Source organism: Stegastes partitus, unplaced genomic scaffold (assembly GCF_000690725.1).
Source record: "Stegastes partitus isolate 25-593 unplaced genomic scaffold, Stegastes_partitus-1.0.2 Scaffold684, whole genome shotgun sequence".
In the NCBI taxonomy this organism is placed as follows: Eukaryota; Metazoa; Chordata; class Actinopteri; family Pomacentridae; genus Stegastes; species Stegastes partitus.
Genome location: NW_007578415.1, coordinates 107,774 through 120,629, shown reverse-complemented (window position 1 = coordinate 120,629; position 12,856 = coordinate 107,774). Strand labels below are relative to the sequence as shown.

General features: G+C 41.9%; 2 protein-coding genes across 2 annotated transcripts; both read left to right on the top strand.

Moving 5' to 3' along the window:
* Window positions 1-447: 447 nt before the first annotated feature.
* Window positions 448-2,799, top strand: rpz2 (rapunzel 2). Its single transcript, XM_008290570.1, has 2 exons — window positions 448-539; window positions 1,758-2,799. The coding sequence occupies exon 2, from the start codon at window positions 1,811-1,813 to the stop codon at window positions 2,495-2,497; it is 687 nt and encodes a 228-aa protein (XP_008288792.1). The 5' UTR covers window positions 448-539; window positions 1,758-1,810; the 3' UTR covers window positions 2,498-2,799.
* Window positions 2,800-5,549: 2,750 nt separating this feature from the next.
* On the top strand, window positions 5,550-12,591 carry krit1 (KRIT1 ankyrin repeat containing). The gene is made up of 17 exons (XM_008290564.1): window positions 5,550-5,779; window positions 6,649-6,818; window positions 7,165-7,321; window positions 7,432-7,524; window positions 7,607-7,736; window positions 7,836-8,079; window positions 8,264-8,379; window positions 8,534-8,677; window positions 8,787-8,943; window positions 9,798-9,905; window positions 10,528-10,684; window positions 10,883-11,034; window positions 11,137-11,303; window positions 11,480-11,567; window positions 11,664-11,870; window positions 12,032-12,148; window positions 12,261-12,591. Exons 2-17 carry the CDS (start codon window positions 6,717-6,719, stop codon window positions 12,348-12,350), a joined length of 2,229 nt encoding a protein of 742 aa, XP_008288786.1. The 5' UTR covers window positions 5,550-5,779; window positions 6,649-6,716; the 3' UTR covers window positions 12,351-12,591.
* The last annotated feature ends 265 nt before the right edge of the window (window positions 12,592-12,856 follow it).

Below are 12,856 nucleotides of genomic sequence, written 5' to 3'. Positions count from 1 at the left end.
GTTTTCCTTGGTAGACAAAGTCAATCCTTGATGATAATAAGAACAGACAGAGGTGAATAACTATGTTTTTTTATGATTTAGGTGAACTGTAATGGTCTGTAGCTGCATCTGAAAGTATACTTCTGACGTCTACTGACTTGGCTGAGGTTACAAATTGAGATTGAAAATAAAAGCACATTTTTACAGCAGTATCACCAATACTGACAGCAGATACTTGAGTTGCTTCCTTGTCATACAAAATCTAAAAATGTTGCTGTGGCATCTGGTCACCCAAACTGGTTAGTAAGGTGTGCGAACCTAGAATTACAGAACAAGATGCCCACTGTTAGTGTTGCAGCCTGCAGTTGGAGCTTCAGCTGCAGTGCATCTGAAGGAACTCCCCTCATCCAATCAGAACGGAGCATGCATGAGTCACTTCCTCGTGTTTATTTCCTTATTTGGAAGGAAGGGGCTGTCCTAATTTAACAAGGGTGGAAAATGGTGGAACGGAGAGTCAGACGGCTACAGTAGACAGAGGGACACCAACAGTTTTATCTCTGGTGAGTAAACATCTGTCTCAGCTGTATTTTGTAATCTCTGATCTACAGGATGATTAAACTCTGTGTGGAGGCCGGGTCAGCTGGGGTGGCTGAATTACAGGAGCATGAGCAGCTGATTCATGTTTGGGTAGCTGGGAATCAGGAAATGAGAGAAACGAGCATGAAAACAAACAGCAACACATCCTGAGTTTAGGTTAAAGATGGCAGATAAAATAGCCTGCAGAGGTTAATTTAGCTGCTAAACTGCTACAATATCCTGCGGGTCACGACTTGTAACCATTTGTTTGTTTCCAGTCTTTCTTGCGTTACTACAAACCAAGACACACCTACTGTTGTCCCAGAGTTATTTTTCCAGAAGGACAACATTGAGAAGGATGATTAACGCTTCAGCTATGAGAAAGATTCACTAAAGTAGGATTTAAGTCTCTGGTCGCTCAAATTAGGAGCTGACTCCTGCATATGTAATTAGTAATACTGTATGTAATTGGCTTTATTATCATTAATATTTCATGTGTTTATGTCATAAAACATAGTTCAGTCAACAATAAATAGAGATTTAAGAATTTCTTTTAGTATAATAACAATTATTTAGGTTTTTTTTCAATTTAAATTAATTCTCAGTGTAAAGCTCTCTCCTTATCTGCAGGAATTAGTAGATAAATCATCGGCTGATTGACAAAAAAAAAGGAAAAGAAACTTCCATTTTTGAGCTAAAATGTTAAAACTGGGTGGTTTAATTTTCTTATCTTTGTATGCTGTCATATAAAATGAAATGTCTTTGGTCTACTGGTCACACAAAACAACTAAGCTTTTTACCATGTCAACATTTTTTTAAACATGCTACGGATCAAATTAACCGAATGACACTGAAAGTACAAACGTTGCCACCATCACCCCCAGCTGTTGAAGGTCTGCACACGACATATGCCTTCACTCCAGTCTGTTGTTTGTAACATTACAGTAAGACGACACCTGTTGGTATCGCCTTACACAATGTGGAGCAGCAGCTGGTAACATGTGGTGTGAACGCTCAGCAGTTAGTCTGGAGCTTGATTTTTAGGGTAGTTGAGGCAACATCTTAGACTCTCTTTGACCAGGTTCTGAGTTGAAGCTCTTGTTTAGTACATAGAGAAATGCTGTAGTTAAATGCTGAAGGTACCAAGTAGAATCTGAATTCAGCTTTACAGCATGTTAAGGTTTTTGTTTTCATCTCTCCAGCCTACAGAATCACTTTGTGTGGACTTTTACGTGGCAGAAGAAAAGTAGCAGTCATGGCTGATGCAGCAAAGATGAAAAAAACTGCAGCCAAAGTGTTGGGCTGTGTGGAGAAGGTGTCCTCCTTCGCTTCTTCCATCGACCCCATCTTTGGCATTGTCTCCTCCCTGGTCGGGGTGGCTCGCAAGGGCCTGATGGACGAGGAGGGCCACGCTCTGGACAAAGACTTCCAGGAGATCCACAGTAAGCTGGAGAGCATCTCCCAGAAGAACCAACACTGTCTCAGGAAGATCCACATCGACGAGGTGAACGAAACTTATGGCAAATACGAAGAATACATCAAGCACCAGTATGCTGCCTTCAACAGCATGGTGGCGCAGATGAAGAAAGATCCAGACAACACCCAGCGCCACATGGAGACCTTTGAGAAGATTTATGAGAGAGACAAGTCTGAACTGAGCCTGGATGTGTACTACCGTGGTGTGATGGGGGCGAGCACGGTGTTTGGAAAACCTCTGCTGAAGGTGTACCTGGACCACTGCGATGGTGACCGTGAAATCATGGAGCGGCGCTGTTCCCACATCACCCACCTGTTCCACATGGGCCTCATCGCGCTCATGGCCTACACAGCTGTTACAGAGGACGACGAAGACGAAGTGCGTGACAAGTGGGCTGGCAGGGTGGAAGACATCCAGCAGAAGATGCAGGAGGTGCTCAGTCAGTGCAAAGATAAATCGTCCTGAACATGGACCCGCAGAGAGAGAAAACGTCCTCTGGGTTCGCTGGAAACAAGACAGAGAACTATCTGTTACTCTCAAAAGACAAATTATGTTATAGTATAAAAATATATATGAAACCAAAGCCATGTTTTGATTTGTGCACTTGAGCTGCGCCTGATGTTCGTACTGCAGCATTTTACTTCTTGTTTTGACAATGTATGTTATTTTCAAAGTGACCACTAGAACTTTCAGCTGCTTTGTCACGTGTCAATAAATGCTGAAGTTTTGTACAATCGCTGCGATTAAACATGTAAATTATCCCTTTGTCAAGTTGTACATTTGTGAAATTCATTTTTTTTGCAAGCAGTTATGCACTTCACAGATATCTGCTACACTACAGGCTTCAGGTCTACCCTGAAAAGAAATAATCCATCCATTATCTATACAAGGCTTAATCCTCACCAGGGTCGTGGGGGGCTGGAGTCTATCCCAGCTGACTCAGGGTGAAGGCAGGTTCACCTGGACAGGTAACCAGTCTATCACAGGGCTACACTTAGAGACAGACAACCAAGCACACTCACATTCACACCTACGGACAATTTAGAATCACCAATTAACCTCAACGTGTTTCTGGACTGTGGGAGGAAGCCGGAGAACCTGGAGAGAACCCACGCTGCACGGAGAGAACACAGAGACTCCTCATAGAAAGATCCCAGGTGTCCTCACCAGGACACGAACCGCTGCGAGGCAACAATGCTAACTACTGAGCCACCTTGCAGCCCCTGTATACATAGAAGGTCTATGATTAGTATCGCTTGAAATTATGCCCAAAAGGTTCATGTCTTAATTTAAATTGATATAATACTTAAACTCAATACAGCACACACAAACTCCTATTCTAGGGCTCTTAATATATTTGTTGAATATAGTTAAAGCTTAATAAAACTGAAAGTTCATATTAGCAGCTAAACAATGAACTTGAGTTCATAAAATAAGACGTCCAATTATTAGATTGCTTTTTTTCATTGTTGAATACAGCTTTATTACAGACTAGACAGAAACACGTCTGTCAACAAATAATACTATATGATATCTCTATGGTGTACAATAATACTTTACAAGCATCTACAGACAATTCTGTTATGCAAATAGTTCAAGAGGTTAGGCAGAACAATTCTTCTCACCTTCAACCACAAAGAGGTGGGTAAGCAGTTTTATAGTTCTGACACTATGACAGGATGTTTGAGGGTAAACAGACAAAGGTTTGACTACCGGTTAGAGGTCACACCAAGACAATGAAGTACTCAACTGTGAGAATAATATATACAACATATGGTGCCAATAAAGACATGAAGTAAGCTGATTAGTGCTAAATTTAAAAGTGTATTATACAATTAGTCAGTTGAAATTATACTGAACTAAAGTATAAATGTAGAATGTGATATTAGATCAAATTATATCCATTCTTTAGGGGAATAAGTATTTGTTTTTCCAACACACAGCATCATACCACTGAACAGACATTACGAAACAACCAGGAACACGTCAGATTGGAAATGATGGGTCGAGAGTTTGGACATGGACCAGAAATCACTCGTCAGTAGCGAGTCACACATCTACAGTTGATGCAGTTGTTGATGCTGCTTGTGGAATGTTGTCCCACTCTTCCTGAAGGGTTTGGCAGCATTTTGGGGGACAGATCATGTCGTTCGACTTGTCCATCCAGAGCATCATGTGGTGCATTGTCTGTTGTACCACGCTGTCTGAAACCATTTCGTAGATAACGAATGGTGGAGTTGTGGACATTCCTGTGTCTGGCTCTGGCTTTAACTAATGTGCCAACATGCAGCATGCAAACAGCCTATTCTCGTTTTTTTCCCCTTGTCATCTGTGTCACCACATTATTTGAAGAAAGCTGTATTTTCAGGTGGCTTTTTATATACAATGGTCAAAGGAGTGTCTGAGTATTGGTCACAGTTTCTGATCATTGTCCTTCACAGCCACACCTGACGAGGTGTGAATTAACTCAATGATTGAGAATTTGTCACAGCTCAAAAACTTTTTGTGCACAACTGGCTGACTGTAACCCCTTTCTAACCATAAAACTAGACATTTAAATGTTTTCTTTAAGCCAGGAAAGAAGACTATTTGCATGCTACACTTATAGTTTTGCTCAGTGTAACTGTCATATTCATAATGCAAATAATCATTAATTAAAGCACTGAAGCTGATACAGTATGTAAAAGTGAAATGCACTGCTTCCAACAGTGAGACAATTTAGGAAGTATGCTTATTTACTTTGTGGCAAAGTGTTACACTAGAAAATTGATCAACTCTAATATTTATTTATTTATTTTTTTGTTAGGCTGTGACCTTATTAGCTGCTGTAAAGATGACACCAAACGAAATGCCGTTGTATCTCTTGTACAATGACAATAAAACTTCTTCTTCTTATTATTAGTCCATTAATGATTAGTAAAGGTGTAGCGAGTTAGCTTAGCTTAGCGAGTAGAAATGGGGAAAACAGCTGGCCTGGCTCTAAACAAGGGTTACAAAATCAGTTTAGGAGCACATTAAAAATAAGTAGTTACCCCCCTTTATTCTTTTTTGCTTAACACTCACAAAAACAAGGCGCAAAGAGGAAAAATTGTAGTTTTACCAAAGGGTGTGTGCTTGTTTAGTGGCCTGAAGGAGTGGCTTCCCTCGGTTTGCTTTGGTTGCCTGGCAACTGTGCCAACCTAAGTAGCTAGTAGCTTTAGCTTTGTGTTTCACTCGCTTGAAAATGTAAGAAGTGTAAAAAAAAAACAAACAAACACAAAAATCAGTAAAGAATTTATTAGCCTGCACCTAAATATCCCTGTAATTGTAATTTATGATGTGATTTTTATTTTTTTTTTTACAATATTCCCAAAAGACTTTTACGCAACAAAACGGTTGCTAATTTTGTGCTAATACTTGCTAAAATGGGTTTTAGCGAGGAGTACGGTGTATACAGAAGGAGCTGCTTCAACCTGAGAGCCGGTGGGACAATACTCCATCCTGCCGCACCGAGTCCTCTTCACCAGCAGAGTCCTCTGTCGTCCAACCGGAGCTGCTGCTGCTGCAATGAAACGTGATTCCTCTGTTTGTCTTTGCAGCCCTGCCCCGAGTTAAAGGCCTACGACTACTTTAACCCAAATATCTGCTCTGGAAGCGAACCCGGAGAAGCCTCCTGGCTTCGGATCGCCGTTTTACCTCCGTTCAGACTACCGGAGAGCCGACGGGAGCTGCGTTTGGTCTGTTTGAGTCGCAGCCGTGTCGCTTTCGGTAAGTTTCTGCTGCCCGAAGAGCGGAAAAGCGCCTTTGGTGACTGTAGCATCCAGGCTACTGCTGCTGATTCAGGGCAAAAAAGTTGACCGTGTTTGTTGTGGACGACAGAATATGTCAATACGGGGCTGTTTGGGCAGCACAGGGTGTTGTTTAAAACACAGTATGTGGAAGAGTTTGTGTAGTTAGTGTTATAAGACAGCGGAGTCTGGTTTCCGGGGCGTGACCTTCCTTTGAACTCAACAAGTTGATTTCTGAACTGTGTTATTGATATTTATCACCGTGTGCTGTTTTAATCCTATTTTATTTAGTTTGTATACAACACAAGAGTGGATAAAGAAACAGAGCTGGTCCCCAAACAGCAGAAAAAAGCTGCAAAATGCTTTATTGTGAAGCATGTAGGAGGCCTGGTGTGACTGTAAAATTGTACAACACTGAATATTACAGTTGGTTTATTTTACTTTGGGCATTTTACTTGAGAGTTTATAAATATAATGCACTATATTTGTAATGCAATAAAACCATATGCACCTTGCATGTTAATTGCAGGTTCATAACGGCTGCAATACAGATCAGTGATGCATTTGTTTTCAGGTTGTTTGACCCTGAAAACCAACGGAAATGCAAAAATGAGCCCCTGTGTCCATAAGAACCACACTGATTACATGTTAGTCAGAAAGCAGGAAGACTCAAGACTTGGTTTGGATTAACTTAAATGTTGCATGAAGGATTGAAAGATAGTCTTTGATAGTATTTTGTCAATAAATAAAGCTTTTGTTTTGCCACTTTCAATTTCAGTTTTAATTAGATACAAGTCATTCTTTCACAGTCGCGTTCATGTTTCGCTCACCGGCGTTCTTCTGTTCCAGGCATGCCTCTCCACAGCATCTGGCCCCTGTGTAGGATGTTTTCTCAGGTCTGAGAAAAAGGCGGCGCGATGGGAAACGAGGACAGCCTTGAAGATGTGTTTGTTGCTGTCATTCGTCCAAAGAGTCAAGTCAGCCTGAGCTCCAAGGAATACAGAGCCAAAGCCTATGAGGTGAGTCGAGAATCAGTTAGGAACAACAGCAAAGGAACAGGGAATAAAATAAGGAAGTACAAAAACTGAAAACATAAAAACTGCTCTTCATGTGCTAAAACTGCATAGGTGTGGACATAATTATTGTTAGTTTTGGATCATTGTTGCAGCTGTGTGTATGAACAAGCCACAGATTTTACTGAATCTTGACTATCCACTCAGGTTAATTACAAACTGAGATTCACTGAATTGCAATTTTCAGCAGACAAAATCTTAACTGAAATGAGAACTAACCAGAGCAACCAACCACTAGTCTGGAGTTTTGAACTTACTGTCTGTTTTCTTGTTTCCTCGGGTGCCTGTAAAGATCCTACTGAAAGAAGTGCCTTTGGAGGGGAAGGAGAAGAAAAGAAAGAAAGTCCTTCTGGCGACAAAGATCAAAACAGGAGGAGACAAATCCAAATCCATATTGGATTATGTTGACGAAACGATCCGACCGATCTCCAATAACCAAGGCTTCATTGGTGAGGCTTTTTGCACATGACTATGAGTTGTTGATCATATCAGACTGCTTCATTTGAACTGTTTTCAGAAGGTTCAGAGCCACTGATCTAAACACAGATTTGGTTTGCAGGTAAGCGTGTGGTGCATATGAAGAAATTTACTCTTGAAGGTGACAATGAAGGAAAAGAAGCTTCACTTTTTGTTGTGCCAGTCAGTGTTAAAGGTGAGCAAATAATGACCCCACAGGTTTTGTAAAGTTGAGTTTAAGTTGTACATACAGTAGAGTAACAAGTCCTTCTGAACAGACAACAGCAAGCCTGTCCATAGTCCTGGGTGCCCCAACTTCTACTGCTTCCAGGACATCATGAGAGTGTGCAGTGAGACCAGCACTCACTTCTGCTCCATCACCTCCAGGATGCTGCTGGCCTTAGACAAGTGAGGGCTTATCTGTAATCCAAATGATCTTCTCTTTCCCAACACTGGGTGACTCTTTTGGTTAAATGGGCTTCATCTTGGCCTCTGTCACCTCCACAGATGGTTAGCAGAGCAGCACACCGTGCCTCACGCCATCCCGGCTCTGTTCAGGCCGGCGCCTGTGGAGCGGGTGAAGACCAACGTCAGCAACCCGGCCTACAGCAGCGAGGGCAAACTGAGCGACGAGGGGCTGCACATGGGATACACGGCTCTGGAGATCAAGAGCAAGATGATGTCCTTGGAGAAGGCAGACATGTGCATCCTGAATCCACTCTATGGCTCTGATCTGCAGTATACCAACCGGGTGAGAGACCTCACCATAAGACTGCCTATATGAAGAAGTATTTGTGTAAAAACATCTTCAGGTGTCGTTTTTTTTTTTTTTTTTTACCAAAAGAGACTTGACAGATGTAAAAACCAACATTCAGAACCACATTAACTTCTCTTGCACCTAAAGTAAAATGACCTTCCTCCTGTTTTGTTTGCAGGTAGACAAAGTTATCATCAACCCGTACTTTGGCCTCGGAGCACCAGACTACTCCAAGATCCAGATCCCCAAGAGGGAGAAATGGCAACATGGCCCCAACTGTGTGGCAGAAGACAAGTGAGGGCTTATTATTCTAACACGAACCATTTCTTTTACTCTTTGTGTTTAATTTCTTCCCGGATGCTCATGCTCAACCACTCCTTTCCATCTTTACCTTTACACCTCATAAAACTGCCTTGAAACTGCTCAGCACAAACTCCTGTCTCCACAGGGAGCGTCAGTGGGTGGACGACTTCCCTCTCCATCGCAGTGCCTGTGAAGGAGACACCGAGCTGCTCTCCAAGCTTCTGGACAGCGGTTTCTCAGTGAAGCAGCTGGACAGCGACCACTGGTCTCCCATCCACTATTCCTGCTGGTGAGTCTGACGCTCTTCTCGACGTCCGAGAAGCTTTGAAGTGTCCAGAAGTTGTTATTTTCTTGAACTTTACAACAGTTAAGTGTGACATCTGTGTGGTTGCATCCAGGCACGGTAAAGTAGAGGCGACCAAGCTGCTGCTGGAGAAAGGTAACTGTAATCCAAACCTGCTGAACGGCCAGCTCAGCTCCCCTCTGCACTTTGCAGCCAGAGGAGGCCACGCAGAGATCGTGCAGCTCCTGCTGCAGCATCCAGAGATCGACCGGGTACGAAATACTTTGCTTTTTACATTTGTTTTTTTTTCTGCTATTACATTGTGACTTTTAAAAATGTTGCTGCAGCTACACATGCTAACTTTCAATGGGAATAATGTGTTTCTGTTTTGGTTTGTGATACCATTAAAACATTAAAATGTAATTTGCCAGATGAAAATAAACCAAACAACATTATATTTACTGTAGACATATGGAAACACTGGTAAACATAGCAACATGATTTTCTGTTCGTTGTTTTTTGTGTAAATTTGCTACATGGTTTTAGCTAAATGTGTTCTTTTATTCAGTAAAGTACACAGAGATGGAGATGTTTTTATGTTTGTTAAACAGAACTGCGTGACACCTACGATTGGAGACACATGATATTAGAATTTTGCTAATATCTGATATCCCCATATCTTCCAGTTTGATACTAATAAATGCACATATTCCTTCTAGCTAACTCCAGAGAACAACAGGTCTCTCTGTTGTGGCATTACGTTATTATTATGCTTAGTCTTATTGTGACGCCCCACAAGCAGATGCAGACATAAAATGCAGCTTCTCAAATGTATCTGTTCACTCAGCAGTATAAGAAAACTACATTAGACATAAAACATTACATATGTCTTCATGTGACTGTAAACTTTTAGCCCGACAGACGTATCTGCCCATCGATGTTTATTCCGGCCTGATGCCGATATTTCACTTTGAAGCCTTTTTCGCCTGATGCTTGACAGACATCATTGTGCATCCTTAAATATTATCATACATTTGGCTCATCTAGTGTCGATTTAATGCTGATAATTTAAAGCTGGAGTTAAAGTGGTAGATATCAATCAGTAAATTCTCTTTTTCAACAACAGCACATAGAAGACCAGCAGAAGCGATCGCCGCTACAAGTGTGCGAGGAGAACAAACAGAACGAGTGGGAGGAGACGGTGAAACTTCTGCAGCAAGCCAACAGCAAACCAGTGAGTCACGTAGTTACTGTGTTTGTTGTTATTAACTGTACTGGAAACCAGATCGCGATGGAAATGATTCGAATTAGAGAACAGACCAACGTCACAGTGACATATATCATCATAGGCCACACCAAAGGAGGGTGGTCATGCAGTGACTGGTCCTAGCTTTTCAATCTTTCCATGATTTCTACATGCGGAAGACATTTTTCAGGATGCTGTTTACTACCAAGATTAAGTTTGATTCTGTGTTTCAACACACTCAAACCCTTAAGTACACTTAAGTATACATACGTGTCTATACGTGCAGGTTTTTTTTTTGCTGGCTGAACAGGAGATGCAAGTTGTTGTGTCTTAGCTGTTTATTTCTCGATTTCTAAAGAACATATTTGTATAAAAGAGTACAATACAGCTTATGATTATAGCTATTATCCTGGTCTATGAGGAAAAAAAGAGTAAGAGAACAAAAGAACAGAAGAGCTTGCGGTGAATACAAAGCAAGTGACACTGGTTTTGAAATCGAATGAATAATTCTGTGGCAGTTAAGGGTCACTAGATGGTGCTGTTTCCTCAAATATAGTCAGACGTTAATAGTAAAGGTGTTGTTTCTCTGACGTGAACGTGTGTTCCACAGTATGAGAAGGTGCGTATCTACCGCATGGACGGCTCATATCGCTCTGTGGAGCTGAAACACGGCAACAACACGACTGTGCAGCAGATCATGGAGGGAATGCGTCTTTCTCAGGACACCCAGCAGTACTTCACCATCTGGATCTGCTCAGAGAACCTCCGTGAGTCCACACGGTTGCTAACACCTGTTGTTTTATATCAGTTTGTTTTTGATTCAGTGATTCTACTACAAAAAGATTAAATATCAGAGACGCATCCTTCAACCTCAAAACTTCTTGATGATGTGCGCAATTTGCTTTTTATACTGTACATTATCAGTTCAAGATTGCAGGAAGATTTGTGTGTGTTTTGTGTGTCAGACCTGCAGTTGAAGCCGTACCACAAGCCCCTGCAGCACCTGCGCATCTGGACGGAGATCGTGACGGACCTGACGGTGCTGGATCCTCAAAGGGAGACACCTCAGCTCTTCCTCCGCAGGGACGTCCGGCTGCCTCTCGAAATTGAGAAAAAGGTAGCTCACATGTCCAAGAAGCTTTCTGTTTACAACCTCAGAACATACGCTGACAGATTTCGACAATGCATCCTCACCCTGATACTTCATGTTTTGTCTCAGGTGGAGGATCCACTTGCCATCCTGATCCTGTTCGACGAGGCCCGTCACTGCCTCCTCAAGGGCTTCTTTCCTGCTCCAGACAGCAAGCTGATCACACTGGCCAGCCTCCTCCTGCAAATCATCTACGGCAACTACGAGAGCAAGAAGCACAAGCAAGGGTTCCTCAAGTAAGACTGTTTTCATACATGTTTGTTTAAATATCAAACACCACACTGGAAGATGTAATGAAATAAACCTTTTTCCATACACTCTTGTATGTCAGGCGCAAATACTTTTGACATTATTGCTACAGAAATGTTTGATTAGTTAAATGAAAATGTTCCTCTGTGTTTTCTTTCAACAGTGAGGAAAACCTCAAATCAATAGTGCCGATATCTAAGGTGAAAAGCAAAGCGTACCACTGGACCAACAGGATTCTTCATGAATACAAAGTACGCTTCTGTTTATTATAAAATAGTTTATCGTACAGTCCCATTGCTCCCTGACGTCACTCAAGGCCTGCCTGTCCTGCACGTTCTCCCCGACAGGCCCTGAGCACCAGTGAGGGGGTGAGCAAAGAGATGCATCACCTGCAGCGACTCTTCCTGCAGAACTGCTGGGACATCCCGACCTACGGAGCAGCGTTTTTCACCGGCCAGGTCTACACCAAGGCCAGCGCTAGTAACCACAAAGTCATCCGTGTCTACGTCGGGGTCAACACGAAGGGGCTGCACCTCATGAACATGGAGACCAAGGTTGAGATCTGTTTATTGTGTTTTAAACTTTTGCTGGATGCCAAATTTTCCATTTGATCTGTAAATACAAAGCTACGAGTTTAATTTTGTGTGTTATTTGAACACGTGGTTTCTCTTTTCTGCATGCATGTGTGCTAATGTCTGAAGCGTCTCTCTTGCAGGTCCTGCTCATCAGTTTAGAGTACGGCACATTCATGTGGCAGCTGGGACACGCTGATCAGTACTTCCAAATACACAGCGGTGACAATAAAATGAACTTCATTGTGCACACAAAACAGGTAACTGCTCCAAATTGTCACAAATAATCCAGGAAACCACTGACAAAGCTTTTTAACAGGGGGTTCAGCTAAAACTGCAGTTAATAATCTCTCACTGTTTCTTTCCTCACAGGCTGGCCTTATTGTGAAGCTTTTAATGAAACTGAGCGGACAGATGACTCCAAACGACAAAGGCACAACAGACAAATATGCATATGGCTGAGAACTGTTGAAGAAACCACAGCTGCCAAAGATCTCCGACTCTTCGTACTGACCATCACCTGACTGCAATAACTCTGGACGGAGAGTTGGCCTCTCCACAAACGCCTCATTTTGTTAAACAGCCTTAGTGAGATCTTTCACGACTTTACATTGTGCATTTTGATGAGTCACACATTTTGGCTGCGTGTAAATATGTTTATTATTTAATGTTTGTTTTATTAAACGGATTGATGTATGAACGAGGACGTGCCGGTAATTGTGTTTGAACTGCGTAATCTTTTAGAAACAATATGATTAAAAAGGTTATTTTAGAGGAATTCTTTCAGCAGAATATTTAGTTAAGGGAAAGTTATTATGACCGGTTGAGGGAAATAGTGAGGGATGATGTGGATAATTGCTGTGTCTGTACAGAAATGACTATAAAGTACATTTACAATTAAAATGAAATATTTTAGTGATAGAGGATGCAACCACGAGGGCTGAACAAAAAAAAAAAACCCAAACAAA